The sequence below is a fragment of the Oncorhynchus nerka genome, linkage group LG13 (assembly GCF_034236695.1).
Source record: "Oncorhynchus nerka isolate Pitt River linkage group LG13, Oner_Uvic_2.0, whole genome shotgun sequence".
NCBI classification, from domain to species: Eukaryota; Metazoa; Chordata; class Actinopteri; order Salmoniformes; family Salmonidae; genus Oncorhynchus; species Oncorhynchus nerka.
Genome location: NC_088408.1, coordinates 105,829,039 through 105,848,542, shown reverse-complemented (window position 1 = coordinate 105,848,542; position 19,504 = coordinate 105,829,039). Strand labels below are relative to the sequence as shown.

The following is a 19,504-nucleotide window of genomic DNA, read 5'->3' as shown; positions in this document are numbered from 1 at the left end:
AGTGGTTGTTACAGGGAGCTCCATAGTTAGGGATGTAGTGGTTGTTACAGGGAGCTCCATCGTTAGGGATGTAGTGGTTGTTACAGGGAGCTCCATAGTTAGGGATGTAGTGGTTGTTGTAGAGAGCTCCATAGTTAGGGATGTAGTGGTTGTTACAGGGAGCTCCATAGTTAGGGATGTAGTGGTTGTTACAGGGAGCTCCATAGTTAGGGATGTAGTGGTTGTTACAGGGAGCTCCATCGTTAGGGATGTAGTGGTTGTTACAGGGAGCTCCATAGTTAGGGATGTAGTGGTTGTTACAGGGAGCTCCATAGTTAGGGATGTAGTGGTTGTTACAGGGAGCTCCATCGTTAGGGATGTAGTGGTTGTTACAGGGAGCTCCATAGTTAGGGATGTAGTGGTTGTTACAGGGAGCTCCATAGTTAGGGATGTAGTGGTTGTTACAGGGAGCTCCATAGTTAGGGATGTAGTGGTTGTTGTAGGGAGCTCCATAGTTAGGGATGTAGTGGTTGTTACAGGGAGCTCCATAGTTAGGGATGTAGTGGTTGTTACAGGAGCTCCATCGTTAGGGATGTAGTGGTTGTTACAGGGAGCTCCATAGTTAGGGGTGTAGTGGTTGTTACAGGGAGCTCCATAGTTAGGGATGTAGTGGTTGTTACAGGGAGCTCCATAGTTAGGGATGTAGTGGTTGTTACAGGGAGCTCCATCGTTAGGGATGTAGTGGTTGTTACAGGGAGCTCCATAGTTAGGGATGTAGTGGTTGTTACAGGGAGCTCCATAGTTAGGGATGTAGTGGTTGTTGTAGGGAGCTCCATAGTTAGGGATGTAGTGGTTGTTACAGGGAGCTCCATAGTTAGGGATGTAGTGGTTGTTACAGGGAGCTCCATAGTTAGGGATGTAGTGGTTGTTGTAGCGAGCTCCATAGTTAGGGATGTAGTGGTTGTTGTAGAGAGCTCCATAGTTAGGGATGTAGTGGTTGTTACAGGGAGCTCCATAGTTAGGGATGTAGTGGTTGTTATAGGGACCTCCATAGTTAGGGATGTAGTGGTTGTTACAGGGAGCTCCATAGTTAGGGATGTAGTGGTTGTTACAGGGAGCTCCATAGTTAGGGATGTAGTGGTTGTTATAGGGACCTCCATAGTTAGGGATGTAGTGGTTGTTACAGGGAGCTCCATAGTTAGGGATGTAGTGGTTGTTACAGGGAGCTCCATAGTTAGGGATGTAGTGGTTGTTACAGGGAGCTCCATAGTTAGGGATGTAGTGGTTGTTACAGGGAGCTCCATAGTTAGGGATGTAGTGGTTGTTACAGGGAGCTCCATAGTTAGGGATGTAGTGGTTGTTACAGGGAGCTCCATAGTTAGGGATGTAGTGGTTGTTACAGGGAGCTCCATAGTTAGGGATGTAGTGGTTGTTACAGGGAGCTCCCGAATGCTCGCACAGTAGTCATTCATGTAATTACAAACTACATCAATCTTCATAAATCGGAGCAATTAAAAGATGACTTCATAGTGCTCATAGGCAGGCTGAAGGAGACAGGCAAGTGTGTTCTCATTTCCTGGCCTCTTTTATTTAACCAGGTAGGCTAGTTGAGAACAAGTTCTCATTTACAACTGCGACCTGGCCAAGATAAAGCATAGCAGTGTGAACAGACAACACAGAGTTACACATGGAGTAAACAATTAACAAGTCAATAACACCGTAGAAAAAAAAAGAGTCTATATACATTTTGTGCGAAAGGCATGAGGAGGTAGGCGAATAATTACAATTTTGCAGATTAACACTGGAGTGATAAATGATCAGATGGTCATGTACAGGTAGAGATACTGGTGTGAAAAAGAGCAGAAAAGTAAATAAATAAAAACAGCATGGGGATGAGGTAGGTAATTTGGGTGGGCTATTTACCGATAGACTATGTACAGCTGCAGCGATTGGTTAGCTGCTCAGATAGCAGATGTTTGAAGTTGGTGAGGGAGATAAGTCTCCAACTTCAGTTTTTTTGCAATTCGTTCCAGTCACAGGCAGCAGAGAACTGGAAGGAAAGGCGGCCAAATGAGGTGTTGGCTTTAGGGATGATCAGTGAGATACACCTGCTGGAGCGTGTGCTACGGGTGGGTGTTGCCATCGTGACCAGTGAACTGAGATAAGGCGGAGCTTTACCTAGCATGGACTTGTAGATGACCTGGAGCCAGTGGGTCTGGCGACGAATATGTAGCGAGGGCCAGCCGACTAGAGCATACAGTCGCAGCGGTGGGTGGTATAAGGTGCTTTAGTAACAAAACGGATGGCACTGTGATAAACTGCATCCAGTTTGCTGAGTAGAGTACTGGAAGCTATTTTGTAGATGACATCGCCGAAGTCGAGGATCGGAAGGATAGTCAGTTTTGGGGTAAGTTTGGCGGCGTGAGTGAAGGAGGCTTTGTTGCGGAATAGAAAGCCGACTCTAGATTTGATTTTGGATTGGAGATGTTTGATATGAGTCTGGAAGGAGAGTTTACAGTCTAGCCAGACACCTAGGTACTTATAGATGTCCACATATTCTAGGTCGGAACCATCCAGGGTGGCGATGCTAGTCGGGCGTGCGGGTGTAGGCAGCGATCGGTTGAAAAGCATGCATTTGGTTTTACTAGCGTTTAAGAGCAGTTGGAGGCCACGGAAGGAGTGTTGTATGGCGTTGAAGCTCGTTTGGAGGTTAGATAGCACAGTGTCCAAGGAAGGGCCGGAAGTATACAGAATGGTGTCGTCTGCGTAGAGGTGGATCAGGGAATCGCCCGCAGCAAGAGCAACATCATTGATATATACAGAGAAAAGAGTCAGCCCGAGAATTGAACCCTGTGGCTCCCCCATAGAGACTGCCAGAGGACCGGACAACATGCCCTCCGATTTGACACACTGAACTCTGTCTGCAAAGTAGTTGGTGAACCAGGCAAGGCAGTCATTAGAAAAACCGAGGCTACGGAGTCTGTCGATAAGAATATGGTGATTGACAGAGTCGAAAGCCTTGGCCAGGTCGATGAAGACGGCTGCACAGTACTGTCTTTTATCGATGGCGGTTATGATATCGTTTAGTACCTTGAGCGTGGCTGAGGTGCACCCGTGACCAGCTCGGAAATCAGATTGCACAGCGGAGAAGGTACGGTGGGATTCGAGATGGTCAGTGACCTGTTTGTTGACTTGGCTTTCGAAGACCTTCGATAGGCAGGGCAGGATGGATATGGGTCTGTAACAGTTTGGGTCCAGGGTGTCTCCCCCTTTGAAGAGGGGGATGACTGCGGCAGCTTTCCAATCCTTGGGGATCTCAGACGATATGAAAGAGAGGTTGAACAGGCTGGTAATAGGGGTTGCGACAATGGCGGCGGATTGTCAAGCCCAGCTGATTTGTACGGGTCCAGGATTTGCAGCTCTTTCAGAACATCTGCTATCTGGATTTGGGTAAAGGAGAACCTGGAGAGGCTTGGGCGAGTAGCTGCGGGGGGGGTGGAGCTGTTGGCCGAGGTTGGAGTAGCCAGGAGGAAGGCATGGCCAGCCGTTGCGAAATGCTTGTTGAAGTTTTCGATAATCATGGATTTATCGGTGGTGACTGTGTTACCTAGCCTCAGTGCAGTGGGCAGCTGGGAGGTGCTCTTGTTCTCCATGGACTTTACAGTGTCCCAGAACTTTTTGGTGTTAGCTGCAGGATGCAAATTTCTGCCTGAAGAAGCTGGCCTTGGCTTTCCTGACTGACTGCGTGTATTGGTTCCTGACTTCCCTGAACAGTTGCATATCGCGGGGACTATTCGATGCTATTGCAGTCCGCAATATATATATATACCTGGTCTGAGGTATTGAGTTATAGTTATGCCTGGTCAAAGGTAATGAGATGTATATATATCATTACCTCTGACCAGGCCCCAGGCCTCCAGTGTGCAGGACAGGGCAGTCTGTTACAGGGCCGTCTGCTCTCTGGTTTCTCCCCACTGCAGTACTTGCTGTGGACTGAGCGGTTGGTCCCCTCATTGAGGAACTGGACACAGCGAACCGTCCGGATATGGAAACCCAAACTGCCACAAGTCTTAGTGCAGTGCTCCCAGTCCTCTGAGATCCATCTGGAGAGATAATAACAAACATAGTTAGAACAGGATAGAAGCCATAGAGGAACCATGCAGTTTCAATGATAAAGTGACAGCCATAGAAGTTCAACCATAGAGTGACACCTATATAGTTACAACAGAAGAGGAATCAGAGCGACCACCACAGAGCTACACTAGCAGAGTAACCATAGAGTTACACTAGGAGAGGAACCAGAGTGAAAAGGAGAGGAGAGGAACCATAGAGTTACACTAGGAGAGGAACCATAGAGTTACACTAGGAGAGGAACCATAGAGTTACACTAGGAGAGGAACCATAGAGTGAATAGGAGAGGAACCATCGAGATACACTAGGAGAGGACCTAGGAAAGCTAAGGCTAGCTTTTTCAAGCAGAAATTTGCATCTTGTAGCACAAACTCAAAAAAGTTCTAAAAGACACTAAAGTCCATGGAGAATAAGAGCACCTCCTTCCAGCTACCAACTGCACTGAGGCTAGGAAACACTGTCACCACCGATAAATCCACTATAATTGAGAATTTCAATAAGCATTTTTCTACGGCTGGGCATGCTTTCCACCTGGCTATCCCTACCGCGATCACCAGCCCTCTACTCCCCACAGCAACTCGCCCAAGCCTCCCCCATTTCTCCTTCACCCAAATCCAGATAGCCGTTTCTGAAAGAGCTACAAAATCTGGACCCCTACAAATCATCAGGGCTAGACAATCTGGACCCTCTCTTTTTAAAATTACCTGCCGAAATTGTTGCAACCCCGATCACTAGCCTGTTCAACCTCTCGTATCGTCTGAGATTCCCAAAGATTGAATGCTGCTGCGGTCATCCCCATCTTCTAAGGGGGAGACACTCTAGACCCAAACTGCTACAGACCTATATCTATCCTACCCTGCCTTTCTAAGGTCTTCGAAAGCCAAGTTAACAAACAGATTACCGACCATTTCGAATCCCATTGTGCCTTCTCCGCTATGCAATCTGGTTTCAGAGCTGGTCATGGGTGCACCTCAGCCACAGTCAAGGTCCTAAACGATATCATAACCGCCATCGATAAGAGAAATTACTGTGCAGCCGTATTCATCGACCTGGCCAAGGCTTTACCACATTCTGATCGGCAGACTCAACAGCCTAGGTTTCTCAAATGATTGCCTCGCCTGGTTCACAAACTACTCCTCTGATAGAGTTCAGTGTGTCTAATCGCAGGGCCTGTTGTCCGGACCTCTTGCAGTCTCTATGGGGGTGCCACAGGGTTCAATTCTAGGACCGACTCTCTTCTTTGTATACATCAATGATGTCGCTCTTGATGCTGGTGATTCTCTGATCCACCTCTACGCAGACGACACCATTCTGTATACTTCAGGCCCTTCTTTAGACACTGTGTTAACTAACCTCCAGACGAGCTTCAATGCCATACTACAACTCTCCTTCAGTGGTCTCCAACTGCTCTTAAATGCAAGTAAAACTAAATGCATGCTCTTCAACTGATCGCTGCCTGCACCTGCCCGCCAGTCCAGCATCACTACTCTGGAAAGTTCTGACTTAGAAACTGACTTGTAAACTCTCCTTCCAGACTCACATTAAAATAAGCATATTCATCTGGTTTATAATGGATGTAGAGCCTAATTGACATACATATGCAGCGCGTGAATTCCATAAAAATGCACCTTTATAACAAAATCATTACATGCATAATCTACTAAATCATGTGACATCAAACCTGGTTGTTTTCATCTACGAAGTCTGAAACCTGAAGGTGTTTTCATCTACGAAGTCTGAAACCTGAAGGTGTTTTCATCTACGAAGTCTGAAACCTGAAGGTGTTTTTATCTACTAAGTCTGAAACCTGAAGGTGTTTTTATCTACTAGTATTGTGTAAAACCTGTTTTAGCGTTGTGGTGTGCTGGAGGCTATACTCACTGTGGCTGTGTACAGTCCTGTAGGTTACACATTCTCCTGATGGGTTTTGGCTTCTTGCTGACATCACAGTATCCCCGGTGGACCATCTTGCTGTCACCCTTTTTCCTGCAGCCATACTTAGTGTACTGGAACCCTAGGAGAGGAAATGGAGAGGAAGATGTAGGAATACCACTAAACTATTAGAACAAAAGGTGCTATCTAGAAGCTAAAAATTTTTTTTTTTTGATGAATGCTTTTTGGTTCCAGGTAGAACCATGTTGGTTCCAGGTAAAACATGTTGGGTTCATTGTAGAACCATTTCCAGAGTGTGTTCTACATTAAACACAAAAGGGCTCAAACTGGAACCAAGAAGGATTATACAATGGGGACTGCTAAAGATTATACAATGGGGATTGCTAAACCTGAACTAGATCTTGCTTTTTGAGAGACCCACTCACAAACAACACTGAGACCAGCTCTAGAATTTTACCTCCAGAACAGGGTCTAGAACACTGTGACCAGCTCTTCAGGGCCCATTCGTAGATGTCCTCCTGAATGACGTTGTTGTTGTTGACGGGGACAGAGTCTTCATGGATGATGTATTTATACATCAGGGTCGACCTGGTCTCGTTGTCCTGAGGGATTATCTAAATAGGAAACAGAATCAAGGAAAGGGGAGTTTGAGTTTAGGGAGAAATTACATTCAACCATTCATGAGAGTTATATGCAGATCTATGCTAACCTTATGTCTTAGAAATCAAAAGATATGGGCTGCATGATGTGAATATACTGTAGGCTATTGATGATTTAGGAAAGTTGCAAAAAAAGCTTGCGCTCTGTCCTTGCCTCAGGCTGCACAGCTGTTCTCTTCATCAAGTGATCATATTTTCACCCATCAGACTATTCTCAATTTAATCTTGTCTTTACTAATATGTAAAAAAAGTTCTCCCTCAGACTCATGGATAGAAAGTGTGGAGTGTAGCATAAGGTAACCAGTCCATCCAGTATGAATAATAACACAGTCCACACTCAAAGGTGATTACTCCAATTAGTGTAATTTATATAATAATAATTTTGTTAAAAATAAAAAATAAATCTTCACATTTTCAAACAGTAGCTTTATATTTTCCAACAGGGTGATACATTTTGGTGAGGTTTTTTTCTCTCGCCTGAGTAGCCTCGTTTCACTGCCAAAAATAAAATTAAACCATCTAGTATTCAGTGAAATAACACAATGTCAAATATAGGTAGCCTAGTCAAATAATTAACATCGAATACAACTGTTACTCTCTCACGGGAAACCTTCACTCTCGCACAGACATTTAGAAATGAAACATGACAATTTGAAAAATAAACCACGGGAGCCTTTTGAGAGAATAATGACAACTTTCAAGTAGTATGACATGTATAAAAGCTACAGAGTTAATAATATTGTGGAGGACCTCATTATTCCTGCTCCTGCGGTTATGGCTGGGACAATGCTGGGGGAAAAGGTAAAAAAAACTACACCGACAATTCCTTCATCAATCAGCACTGTTTCATGACACATCAGTGACATGGCAGTAGATGTTTTGAAATAATTACTGCTTCGCATACAAGCCAGTGAATTATATGCGTTACAGCTGGATGAGTCAACAGACGTGGCGGGCCTGGCATAGCTCCTGGTATACGTCCATGGGATTCAATTAAGGAAGAAATCCTCTTCTGCAAACAACTGGAAACAAGGACTGTACTGATGGCGCAAAAGCCATGACAGGGAGAGTGGTACTGCGCGTGCAAGCAGTTGCTCCCTACACCACTTGGGTACACTGCAGCATCCACGAGAGGCTCATGCTGCTAAGGGAATGCCTGACAGCTTGAAAGATGTTTTGGACACTCCAGTGGAAATGGTTAACTTTGTTAACAAGGCCCCTGAACTCTCGTGTATTCTCTGCATTACGCAATGATATGGGTAGCGACCATGTAATGCTTTTATACAATTAAGGGCAAAGTAGACACTTTTTTTAAAAATTGAGAGATGAGCTTAAAGTTCTCTTTACTGACCATAACTTTCACTTGTCTGACAGCTTGAATGTTGACGAGTTTCTCACACGACTGGCCTATCTGGGTGATGTTTTTTCTTGCCTGAATGATTTGAATCTAGGATTACAGGGAATTCCCGCAACTATATTCAATGTGCGGGACAAAATTGAGGCTATGATTAAGTGTTTGGAGCTCTTCTCTGTCTGCATTAACAAGAACAACACACAGGTTGGAGCTCTTCTCTGTCTGCATTAACAAGGACAACACACAGGTTGGAGCTCTTCTCTGTCTGCATTAACAAGGACAACACACAGGTTGGAGCTCTTCTCTGTCTGCATTAACAAGGACAACACACAGGTTGGAGCCCCTCTCAGTCTGCATTAACAAGGACAACACACAGGTTGGAGCCCCCCTCTGTCTGCATTAACAAGGACAACACACAGGTTGGAGCCCCCCTCTGTCTGCATTAACAAGGACAACACACAGGTTGGAGCTCCTCTCTGTCTGCATTAACAAGGACAACACACAGGTTGGAGCTCTTCTCTGTCTGCATTAACAAGGACAACACACAGGTTGGAGCTCCTCTCTGTCTGCATTAACAAGGACAACACACAGGTTGGTGCTCTTCTCTGTCTGCATTAACAAGGACAACACACAGGTTGGAGCTCCTCTCTGTCTGCATTAACAAGGACAACACACAGGTTGGTGCTCTTCTCTGTCTGCATTAACAAGGACAACACACAGGTTGGAGCTCCTCTCTGTCTGCATTAACAAGGACAACACACAGGTTGGTGCTCTTCTCTGTCTGCATTAACAAGGACAACACACAGGTTGGTGCTCTTCTCTGTCTGCATTAACAAGGACAACACACAGGTCTTTCCATCATAGTATGATTTTTTGTGTGCAAATTAACTCAAGCTTACGGACAATGTCAAATGTGATATAGCGAAGCACCCGAGTGAGCTGAGTGCGCAATTATGCAGGTACTTTCACGAAACGGATGACAAACTGGATTCGTTATCCCGACATCTGAACAAGAGAGCCTCATCGAAATTGCAACAAAGTGGTTCTGTGAAAATTGAATTGAACCTTTTCATGTGTGAGTTCCAAATATCTCTAGCCCCAGCGTGAGTTTAATGCACGTGATGTTAGAACGTTCTCTCCATTCCAGAATGTGATTGTTACTCAACAGTACATTTAATCCACGCTGCCCTCAAACCAAGGCACGCAGACTGTTTTTATTTAGAGCCTCTTTTCAACTTGTCAATTTCTAATTATTTTCGAACAAGTTTTTTATTTTCTATGAACAGTTTGAATGGAGGTGTGTTCCGCCTCATTCATTCACATTAAAGTTTTCATTTTTACTTTTGCGGACCAATACATTTTTTTGACATTTCTGACCCAGACAAAATTCCAAGCACTTCCAAATTGTTTGTGCAGTTCAAGTCTGCAGACATTTGCTCCTCTCACAGACGGCACCATTCTGTATACTTCTGGCCCCTCGTTGGACACTGTGTTAACTAACCTCCAGACGAGCTTCAATGCCATACAACTCTCCTTCCGTGGCCTCCAACCGCTCTTAGACGCAAGTAAAACTAAATCCATGCTATTCAACCGATCACTGTCCGCACCTGCTCGCCCGTCCAGCATCACTACTCTGGACGGCTCCGACTTAGAATACGTGGACAACTACAAATACCTAGGTGTCTAGTTAGACTGTAAACTCTCCTTCCAGACTCACATTAAGCATCTCCTATCCAAAATTAAATCTAGAATTGGCTTCCTATATCGCAAAAAAGCATCCCTCACTCATGCTCCCAAACATACCCTAGTAAAACTGACCATCCTATCGATCCTCGACTCGGCGATGTCATCTATAAAATAGCCTCCAACACTCTACTCAACAACTTGGATGCAGTCTATCACAGTGCCATCCGTTTTGTCACCAAAGCCCCATACACTACCCACCATTGCGACCTGTACGCTCTCGTTGGTTGGCCCTCGCGTCATATTCGTCGCCAAACCCACTGGCTACAGGTTATCTACAAGTCTCTGCGAGGTAAAGCCCCGCCTTATCTCAGCTCACTGGTCACCATACCAGCACCCACTCGTAGCACGCGCTCCAACAGTTATATCTCACTGGTCACCCCCAATACCAATTCCTCCTTTGTCGTCTTTCCTTCCAGTTCTCTGCTGCCAATGACTGGAACGAACTGCAAAAATCTCTGAAGCTGGAGACTCATATCTCCCCTCACTAGCTTTAAGCACAAGCTGTCAGAGCAGCTCACAGATCACTGGACCTGTACATAGCCCATCTGTTAACAGCCCATCCATCTACCTACCTCATCCCCATACTGTATTTATTTATTTATCTTGCTCCTTTGCACCCCAGTATCTCTACTTGCACATTCATCTCCTGCATATCTACCATTCCAGTGTTTAATTGCTACATAGTAATTACTTCACCACCATGGCCTATTTATTGCCTTACCTCCCTTATCTTACCTCATTTGCACTCACTGTATATAGACTGTTTTTCTTTTGTTCTACTGTATTATTGACTGTTTTTTTTTCCATGTGTAACTCTGTGTTGTTATATATGTCGATTTGCTATGCTTTATTCTTGGCCAGGTCGCAGTTGTAAATGAGAACTTGTTCTCAACTAGCCTACCTGGTTAAATAAAGGTGAAATAAAAAATATAAAAAAATCTCCCGTCCTGCACACACACGTGTTCACATTTCTTGTCTGTTGCATCGCAGTCATAGGTGTCTTCATTACCAATAATAACTTTGGAAATGTGTGCGTTTATCAAAGTAAGTGCCTTATTACGTTATAATAGTTTCTGCATGTCGTGTTATGACGTTTCTACTGTAGCATAATATTTGTGTATATTCTTTATAACCGCGGACACGCAACGTTACTCATTTCATAACCTTTATGGTGTTATACTCAATGCTTAGGTAGCTAGCTACATTCTTCTACATTCTTCTAAAACAATGCTAATTGCGTCAGAGAGGTATTAGCATGTGTTGTATTTTGAACCTACCCTGGCCCAAGTGGCGCAGCGGTCTAAGGCACAGCATTTCAGTGCTAGAGGATGTCTGTAGAGGAGTCACTACAGACACCCAGGTTCAAATCCAGACTGCGTTTCTATCAAAGTAAGTGCCTTATTACATTATAAAAGTCTCTGTATGTTGTGTTAAAACATTTCTACTGCAGCTCATTGTATGTACGAAGCATAATATATTGGTGTATATTCCTTATAACCGCAGACACGGGTGGTAACGTTACTCATTTCATAACCTTTATGGTGTTATATTCAATCGTGCGTATGTAGCTAGCTACATTCTTCTATTAGCTCTATAAAACAATACTAATTGAGGGGGTCACTACAGACATCCTGGTTCAAATCTAGGCTGTGTTTCTATCAAAGTAAGTGTCTTATTGCGTTAATAGTTTCTGTATATGATCTACATGTGAACTGTACGTCCAATTACAATAAAATCCATTGTTCAGTAATCATCTCTGTTAGCTGACGGTGAACTATGTTGCCTTTGAGGGCTGCGTTGATCAGAGAAGAAAATATCTTAAAACCACTAGGTCGTTTTCTGAGATCATTCAACAAAGCTGTTTATCATTACCGCCTTATCCACTGCCTCCATCTTGAGGTTATAGTCAAGCACGCAGTCTGGTTTGATTTCTCTCTCCCGTCAGGTGGTCCACCTTCCCTCTGGCCAACATGGTTGCTGTATGGACAGTGGAGAGGACATGGATGTCTCGTTTTTCATGCCACTTTACTGCCAGCTGTTGACATTTCTTATTTTGTATAACGGGTTATTTAGGATGGCAGTAGCATTGTTGATGAAATGCAGGCATCGCAGCAGAACTAGGAAGCGGTCTTGGGGAAAGAGGGTGGCAAAGAAGGGAGTTGCAAACATAGGATCTCTGCTCCTCTTTTGAGTTCTTCTTTACCATCTCTATGAGAAGGACTGTCACCAGGAAGGTATACATTTCACTAGTTGTGGTTGTCTTCCCCACTCCTGGCTCGCTCTTCTCCTGTAGCCCCAAGGCATAGTAATTGGTCTCTGCTATGTCTCCCACCAGCTCCTCTGTCAGAAACAACTTGAAGCACTCCGCCTCAGAGGGAACTGGCAAGGGGCGTTGCACTCCAGACTGGGACTCATTAAAGCAAACAGCAGGGCCAGGAGGGGTGAAATGGCTGGCGGCCTTCCAGCTACCACAGAACTCCTGTACTTCATCCACTATCGGTCTGCCTCCATCATCACCAGCATCTTCAAAGGGACCTGGGACTTTGTCAGTGGACAAGGAGTCCTCAGACTCAGGGTTCTCAATGGCTACAAGGTTGGGGGGGGCAGCTCCTCACTGTCACTGTCAGAATCTGATTCCTGACTTTCAGACATTGTCAGAATTTTAAAAAATCTCCAGAATTTCCGCATTTGTGAGTTGTCTCCTTTTGAAAGACATTGTTAATGCTACAGCTTAGCTCACTAGCTACAGACGTAAACAACACTGAATGGCTCAGAGTGGGAGTGAGAGGTTACGGGATTGACTGCCTGCATGCGCCATTTGAGTCAATAAATCACTATCAGAAACTGTTTTGTGTGGTAATTATTGCTATATTTACTGTTTTATTCACATGTTTTCAAGTTCCGGTGATAGAATCATAAATTCCGATTCTTTCGTGTATTTTAATGGGCACATATGTGTGTAAAATACTTTGTTGAAGGTTGATTATCATGAGCTAAGCTAATACTTTGTTGAAGGTTGATTATCATGAGCTAAGCTAATTCCAGCTATGTCTGGAGCCATGTTTATTGACATACAATGCATTCTGGGTTTCACGTAAATCGTCTGTCAGACCAAAGATGCTATAACAAAATGAGGTGAGTAAGGGTTCACTCAGCAAAATGATTGATGATTATTATTATTTGTGCCCTGGTCCTATAAGAGCTCGTTGTCACTTCCCACGAGCCGGGTTGTGACAAAACCTCACACTCATTCTTATGTTTAATAAATGTATAGTATAGTATAGTGTGTGTGGCAGGCTTACAATGATGGCAAAAAAACAACATTTGAGGGTGTGCTGACCCTGGTGCTAGAGGGGGTACAGCTGACCCTGGTGCTAGAGGGGGTACAGCTGACCCTGGTGCTAGAGGGGGTACAGCTGACCCTGGTGCTAGAGGGGGTACAGCTGACCCTGGTGCTAGAGGGGGTACAGCTGACCCTGATGCTAGAGGGGGTACAGCTGACCCTGATGCTAGAGGGGGTACAGCTGGAGGTTGAATGTTTGAAGGGGTACGGGACTATACAAAGTTTGGGAACCACTGGTCTAGACCAATTTATCTAGCAAAGACATCTTAAATCAGTATTTTTTAATGATTGTTTTTGTCATGTGTAAAATGCAGTAGGCTATGTATTATATAACGGCACAATCATAATTTGATTTCATTTTTTTCAGGCTTGGGCTCATAAGCATAAGCTCTAAAATGTGTATGGGTGTTTGAATTCATCATCACCTTAGAGAGCACTGTCCATTTCATTGTGTTTGGCTTTGAAACAACATCAACAAAGACCATGTTTAACTCTCAGTTTCAACCTGTTGCATTTCTTTCTTGAAATTGTGAGTTGAGTTTAAAAAGCAAGATACTGTTTTGATGTGATTATCCATTTCATTTGCATTGATGTCAGAGTGGTTAGAGGGACAATAGGGCCCTGAGTACCAGGTTATTAGGACCTGATAGAGGGACAATAGAGTCCTGAGTGCCACACTATTAGGACCTGATGGAGGAACAATAGAGTCCTGAGTGCCACACTATTAGGACCTGATGGAGGAACAATAGAGTCCTGAGTGCCACACTATTAGGACCTGATGGAGGGACAATAGAGTCCTGAGTACCAGACCATTAGGACCTGATGGAGGTACAGTAAGGGCCCTGAGTACCAGGCCATTAGGACCTGATGGAGGGACAATAGAGGCCTGAGTACCAGGCCATTAGAACCTGATGGAGGGACAATAGAGCCCTGAGTACCAGGCCATTAGGACCTGATGGAGGGACAATAGGGCCCTGAGTACCAGGCCATTAGAACCTGATGGAGGGACAATAGGGCCCTGAGTGCCACACTATTAGGACCTGATGGAGGAACAATAGAGTCCTGAGTGCCACACTATTAGGACCTGATGGAGGGACAATAGAGTCCTGAGTACCAGACCATTAGGACCTGATGGAGGTACAGTGGTGCCCTGAGTACCAGGTGATGGAAATGGGAGAGGGAGAATCTCCTTGGTGCTGGACATTCAGTGTAACCTGACTGGTATTATATGGAGACGGAGGAGGGGGAATCTCCTTGGTGCTGGACATTCAGTGTAACCTGACTGGTATTATATGGAGACGGAGGAGGGGGAATCTCCTTGGTGCTGGACATTCAGTGTAACCTGACTGGTATTATATGGAGACGGAGGAGGGGGAATCTCCTTGGTGCTGGACATTCAGTGTAACCTGACTGGTATTATATGGAGACGGAGGAGGGGGAATCTCCTTGGTGCTGGGCATTCCTCTATAACAGGCGGAGACAACACGTCCTCTCTGACAGGCTGTGAGACGGCACGTCCTCTCTGACAGGCTGTGAGACGGCACGTCCTCTCTGACAGGCTGTAAGACAACACATCCTCTCTGACAGGCTGAGACAACACAACCTCTCTAACAGGCTGAGACAACACAACCTCTCTGACAGGCTGAGACAACACATCCTCTAACAGGCTGAGACAACACAACCTCTCTGACAGGCTGAGACAACACATCCTCTAACAGGCTGAGACAACACAACCTCTCTGACAGGCTGAGACAACACAACCTCTCTAACAGGCTGAGACAACACATCCTCTAACAGGCTGAGACAACACATCCTCTAACAGGCTGAGACAACACATCCTCTAACAGGCTATAAGACAACACATCCTCTAACAGGCTATAAGACAACACATCCTCTAACAGGCTATAAGACAATACATCCTCTAACAGGCTATAAGACAACACATCCTCTAACAGGCTATAAGACAACACATCCTCTAACAGGCTATAAGACAACACATCCTCTAACAGGCTATAAGACAACACATCCTCTAACAGGCTATAAGACAACACATCCTCTAACAGGCTATAAGACAACACATCCTCTAACAGGCTATAAGACAACACATCCTCTAACAGGCTATAAGACAACACATCCTCTAACAGGCTAAAAGACAACACATCCTCTAACAGGCTATAAGACAACACATCCTCTAACAGGCTATAAGACAACACATCCTCTAACAGGCTATAAGACAACACATCCTCTAACAGGCTATAAGACAACACATCCTCTAACAGGCTATAAGACAACACATCCTCTAACAGGCTATAAGACAACACATCCTCTCCAACAGGCTGTGTGTTTTCCCCAGCAGCCCCTTTTTATGACAGCCCTTAAAACCATTTAACCAACGCATTATATTGGATACTACCCTCATGAAGTACATTTTCTAACATAGCAGGCCCAAAAAACCTGAAATGTACCATTTTTTTTGTACATTTTTCTTCGGGAGTGGCTCCCCCAAATATCCCCATTTTGGGGGGAAAAGCTATTTGAGAGAAGTCACCAATTACTGTTCCAAAAATATTTTTGTCTTACAGGAATTATATACGGCGCCTTCAGAAAGGATAGTGGTTCTTCCTTTAAAAGTTGCATCATACTGCAGCACACCTAGTGTTACCATTAATGCTAGTTTGTGCTAGTTTGACCACCAGAGGGCATCTTTGAGAAGCATTTGATAGCCTTCAATACCTACTGCACTAGAGAATTTAAAACCTTTTTTTGTAAGAATATAGTATATGAGATTGATTTTAAGAAATGTAGCTTAACTAATTTGATTAATATTATGGTGTTCCTATTCCAAGAAAAACAAAAAACAAAACCCTCAGGGTTTCTGTTAGGATGGAACGGAAAAAATGCCGCTGTGCAACGTAATGGTCGGGAGTAGGCTACAGTACTAAGAGCATAACATTTCCACACCCTAATTGTAGTCTAACCAATACTCAAATGGAGATTCAGTGAAAATAAAAATCTCATTGATTTATCAAGACCAGTCCCCATGCTTGTCTCAGAGCAGCATGAAACGGTGCTGAAATAGTTGACCACAGCTATTGCTTCAAATACAATTGCTTCTAACTTCAATATGCTCTTTAAATAAATCAGACCTACATCACTTTTAACAGCACGTTACTCACAAACTAGTGAGTCTCATGTCGCCTAGGGTAGACCTACAGTATATCGAAATATATTTTTTTCAATGACGTGACTCTCTGCCAATAATGCAATTTAGAGGATTGGAGGATTCTAAATGAACATTTAAGGGGCCTTTTTTTCGTTAGAGCAAATCTTATCTGTGAGAATATCTAAGTGAGATTTTATATGGGGCAGCAGGTAGTGAATACCTGAGCTGACAAGGTAAAAATATGTTGTTCTGCCACTGAACCAGGAAGTTAACCCACTGTTCCTAGGCCGTCAATGCAAATAAGAATTTATTTTTAACTTGCCTAGTTAAATATATATATATACACACACACACACACATGGCCAAAAGTTGAGAATGATACAAATATTAATTTTCACAAAGTCTGCTGCACAAGGGTCCACCTTCGCCTCATGGCTCTCCCTGTCGTGGCCGGTATGGGTATTATTTATTTCTGTTTATGGAGGGAGAGAAACCAAGGGTCCACCTTCGCCTCATGGCTCTCCCTGTCGTGGCCGGTATAGGTATTATTAATTTCTGTTTATAGAGAAACCAAGGGTCCACCTTCGCCTCATGGCTCTCCCTGTCGTGGCCGGTATGGGTATTATTTATTTCTGTTTATAGAGAAACCAAGGGTCCACCTTCGCCTCATGGCTCTCCCTGTCGTGGCCGGTATGGGTATTATTTATTTCTGTTTATAGAGAAACCAAGGGTCCACCTTCGCCTCATGGCTCTCCCTGTCGTGGCCGGTATGGGTATTATTTATTTCTGTTTATAGAGAAACCAAGGGTCCACCTTCGCCTCATGGCTCTCCCTGTCGTGGCCGGTATGGGTATTATTTATTTCTGTTTATAGAGGGAGAGAAACCAACGGTCCACCTTCGCCTCATGGCTCTCCCTGTCGTGGCCGGTATGGGTATTATTTATTTCTGTTTATAGAGGGAGAGAAACCAAGGGTCCACCTTCGCCTCATGGCTCTCCCTGTCGTGGCCGGTATGGGTATTATTTATTTCTGTTTATAGAGGGAGAGAAACCAAGGGTCCACCTTCGCCTCATGGCTCTCCCTGTCGTGGCCGGTATGGGTATTATTTATTTCTGTTTATAGAGAAACCAAGGGTCCACCTTCGCCTCTTGGCTCTCCCTGTCGTGGCCGGTATGGGTATTATTTATTTCTGTTTATAGAGGGAGAGAAACCAAGGGTCCACCTTCGCCTCATGGCTCTCCCTGTCGTGGCCGGTATAGGTATTATTTATTTCTGTTTATAGAGAAACCAAGGGTCCACCTTCGCCTCATGGCTCTCCCTGTCGTGGCCGGTATGGGTATTATTTATTTCTGTTTATAGAGAAACCAAGGGTCCACCTTCGCCTCATGGCTCTCCTGTCGTGGCCGGTATGGGTATTATTTATTTCTGTTTATAGAGGGAGAGAAACCAAGGGTCCACCTTCGCCTCATGGCTCTCCCTGTCGTGGCCGGTATAGGTATTATTTATTTCTGTTTATAGAGAAACCAAGGGTCCACCTTCGCTTCATGGCTCTCCCTGTCGTGGCCGGTATGGGTATTATTTATTTCTGTTTATAGAGAAACCAAGGGTCCACCTTCGCCTCATGGCTCTCCCTGTCGTGGCCGGTATGGGTATTATTTATTTCTGTTTATAGAGGGAGAGAAACCAAGGGTCCACCTTCGCCTCATGGCTCTCCCTGTCGTGGCCGGTATGGGTATTATTTATTTCTGTTTATAGAGAAACCAAGGGTCCACCTTCGCCTCATGGCTCTCCCTGTCGTGGCCGGTATGGGTATTATTTATTTCTGTTTATAGAGAAACCAAGGGTCCACCTTCGCCTCATGGCTCTCCCTGTCGTGGCCGGTATGGGTATTATTTATTTCTGTTTATAGAGGGAGAGAAACCAAGGGTCCACCTTCGCCTCATGGCTCTCCCTGTCGTGGCCGGTATGGGTATTATTTATTTCTGTTTATAGAGAAACCAAGGGTCCACCTTCGCCTCATGGCTCTCCCTGTCGTGGCCGGTATGGGTATTATTTATTTCTGTTTATAGAGAAACCAAGGGTCCACCTTCGCCTCATGGCTCTCCCTGTCGTGGCCGGTATGGGTATTATTTATTTCTGTTTATAGAGGGAGAGAAACCAAGGGTCCACCTTCGCCTCATGGCTCTCCCTGTCGTGGCCGGTATGGGTATTATTTATTTCTGTTTATAGAGAAACCAAGGGTCCACCTTCGCCTCTTGGCTCTCCCTGTCGTGGCCGGTATGGGTATTATTTATTTCTGTTTATAGAGGAGAGAAACCAAGGGTCCACCTTCGCCTCATGGCTCTCCCTGTCGTGGCCGGTATAGGTATTATTTATTTCTGTTTATAGAGAAACCAAGGGTCCACCTTCGCCTCATGGCTCTCCCTGTCGTGGCCGGTATGGGTATTATTTATTTCTGTTTATAGAGAAACCAAGGGTCCACCTTCGCCTCATGGCTCTCCCTGTCGTGGCCGGTATGGGTATTATTTATTTCTGTTTATAGAGGGAGAGAAACCAAGGGTCCACCTTCGCCTCATGGCTCTCCCTGTCGTGGCCGGTATAGGTATTATTTATTTCTGTTTATAGAGAAACCAAGGGTCCACCTTCGCTTCATGGCTCTCCCTGTCGTGGCCGGTATGGGTATTATTTATTTCTGTTTATAGAGAAACCAAGGGTCCACCTTCGCCTCATGGCTCTCCCTGTCGTGGCCGGTATGGGTATTATTTATTTCTGTTTATAGAGGGAGAGAAACCAAGGGTCCACCTTCGCCTCATGGCTCTCCCTGTCGTGGCCGGTATGGGTATTATTTATTTCTGTTTATAGAGAAACCAAGGGTCCACCTTCGCCTCATGGCTCTCCCTGTCGTGGCCGGTATGGGTATTATTTATTTCTGTTTATAGAGAAACCAAGGGTCCACCTTCGCCTCATGGCTCTCCCTGTCGTGGCCGGTATGGGTATTATTTATTTCTGTTTATAGAGGGAGAGAAACCAAGGGTCCACCTTCGCCTCATGGCTCTCCCTGTCGTGGCCGGTATGGGTATTATTTATTTCTGTTTATAGAGAAACCAAGGGTCCACCTTCGCCTCATGGCTCTCCCTGTCGTGGCCGGTATGGGTATTATTTATTTCTGTTTATAGAGAAACCAAGGGTCCACCTTCGCCTCATGTGGCTCTCCCTGTCGTGGCCGGTATGGGTAT

At 44.8% G+C, this 19,504-nt stretch overlaps 1 protein-coding gene across 2 annotated transcripts in view; it reads right to left on the bottom strand.

Moving 5' to 3' along the window:
- adamts3 (ADAM metallopeptidase with thrombospondin type 1 motif, 3) overlaps positions 1–19,504 on the bottom strand; it is a 151,012-nt gene that overhangs the window by 13,209 nt on the left and 118,299 nt on the right. For both annotated transcript variants that reach the window (XM_065026949.1, XM_065026950.1), the window contains 3 exons: positions 6,461–6,617; positions 5,992–6,124; positions 3,875–4,082 (listed from right to left, as the gene is read on the bottom strand). In XM_065026949.1, coding sequence (XP_064883021.1) covers positions 3,875–4,082; positions 5,992–6,124; positions 6,461–6,617 — 498 coding nt within the window. The remainder of the gene's footprint in view (positions 1–3,874; positions 4,083–5,991; positions 6,125–6,460; positions 6,618–19,504) is intronic.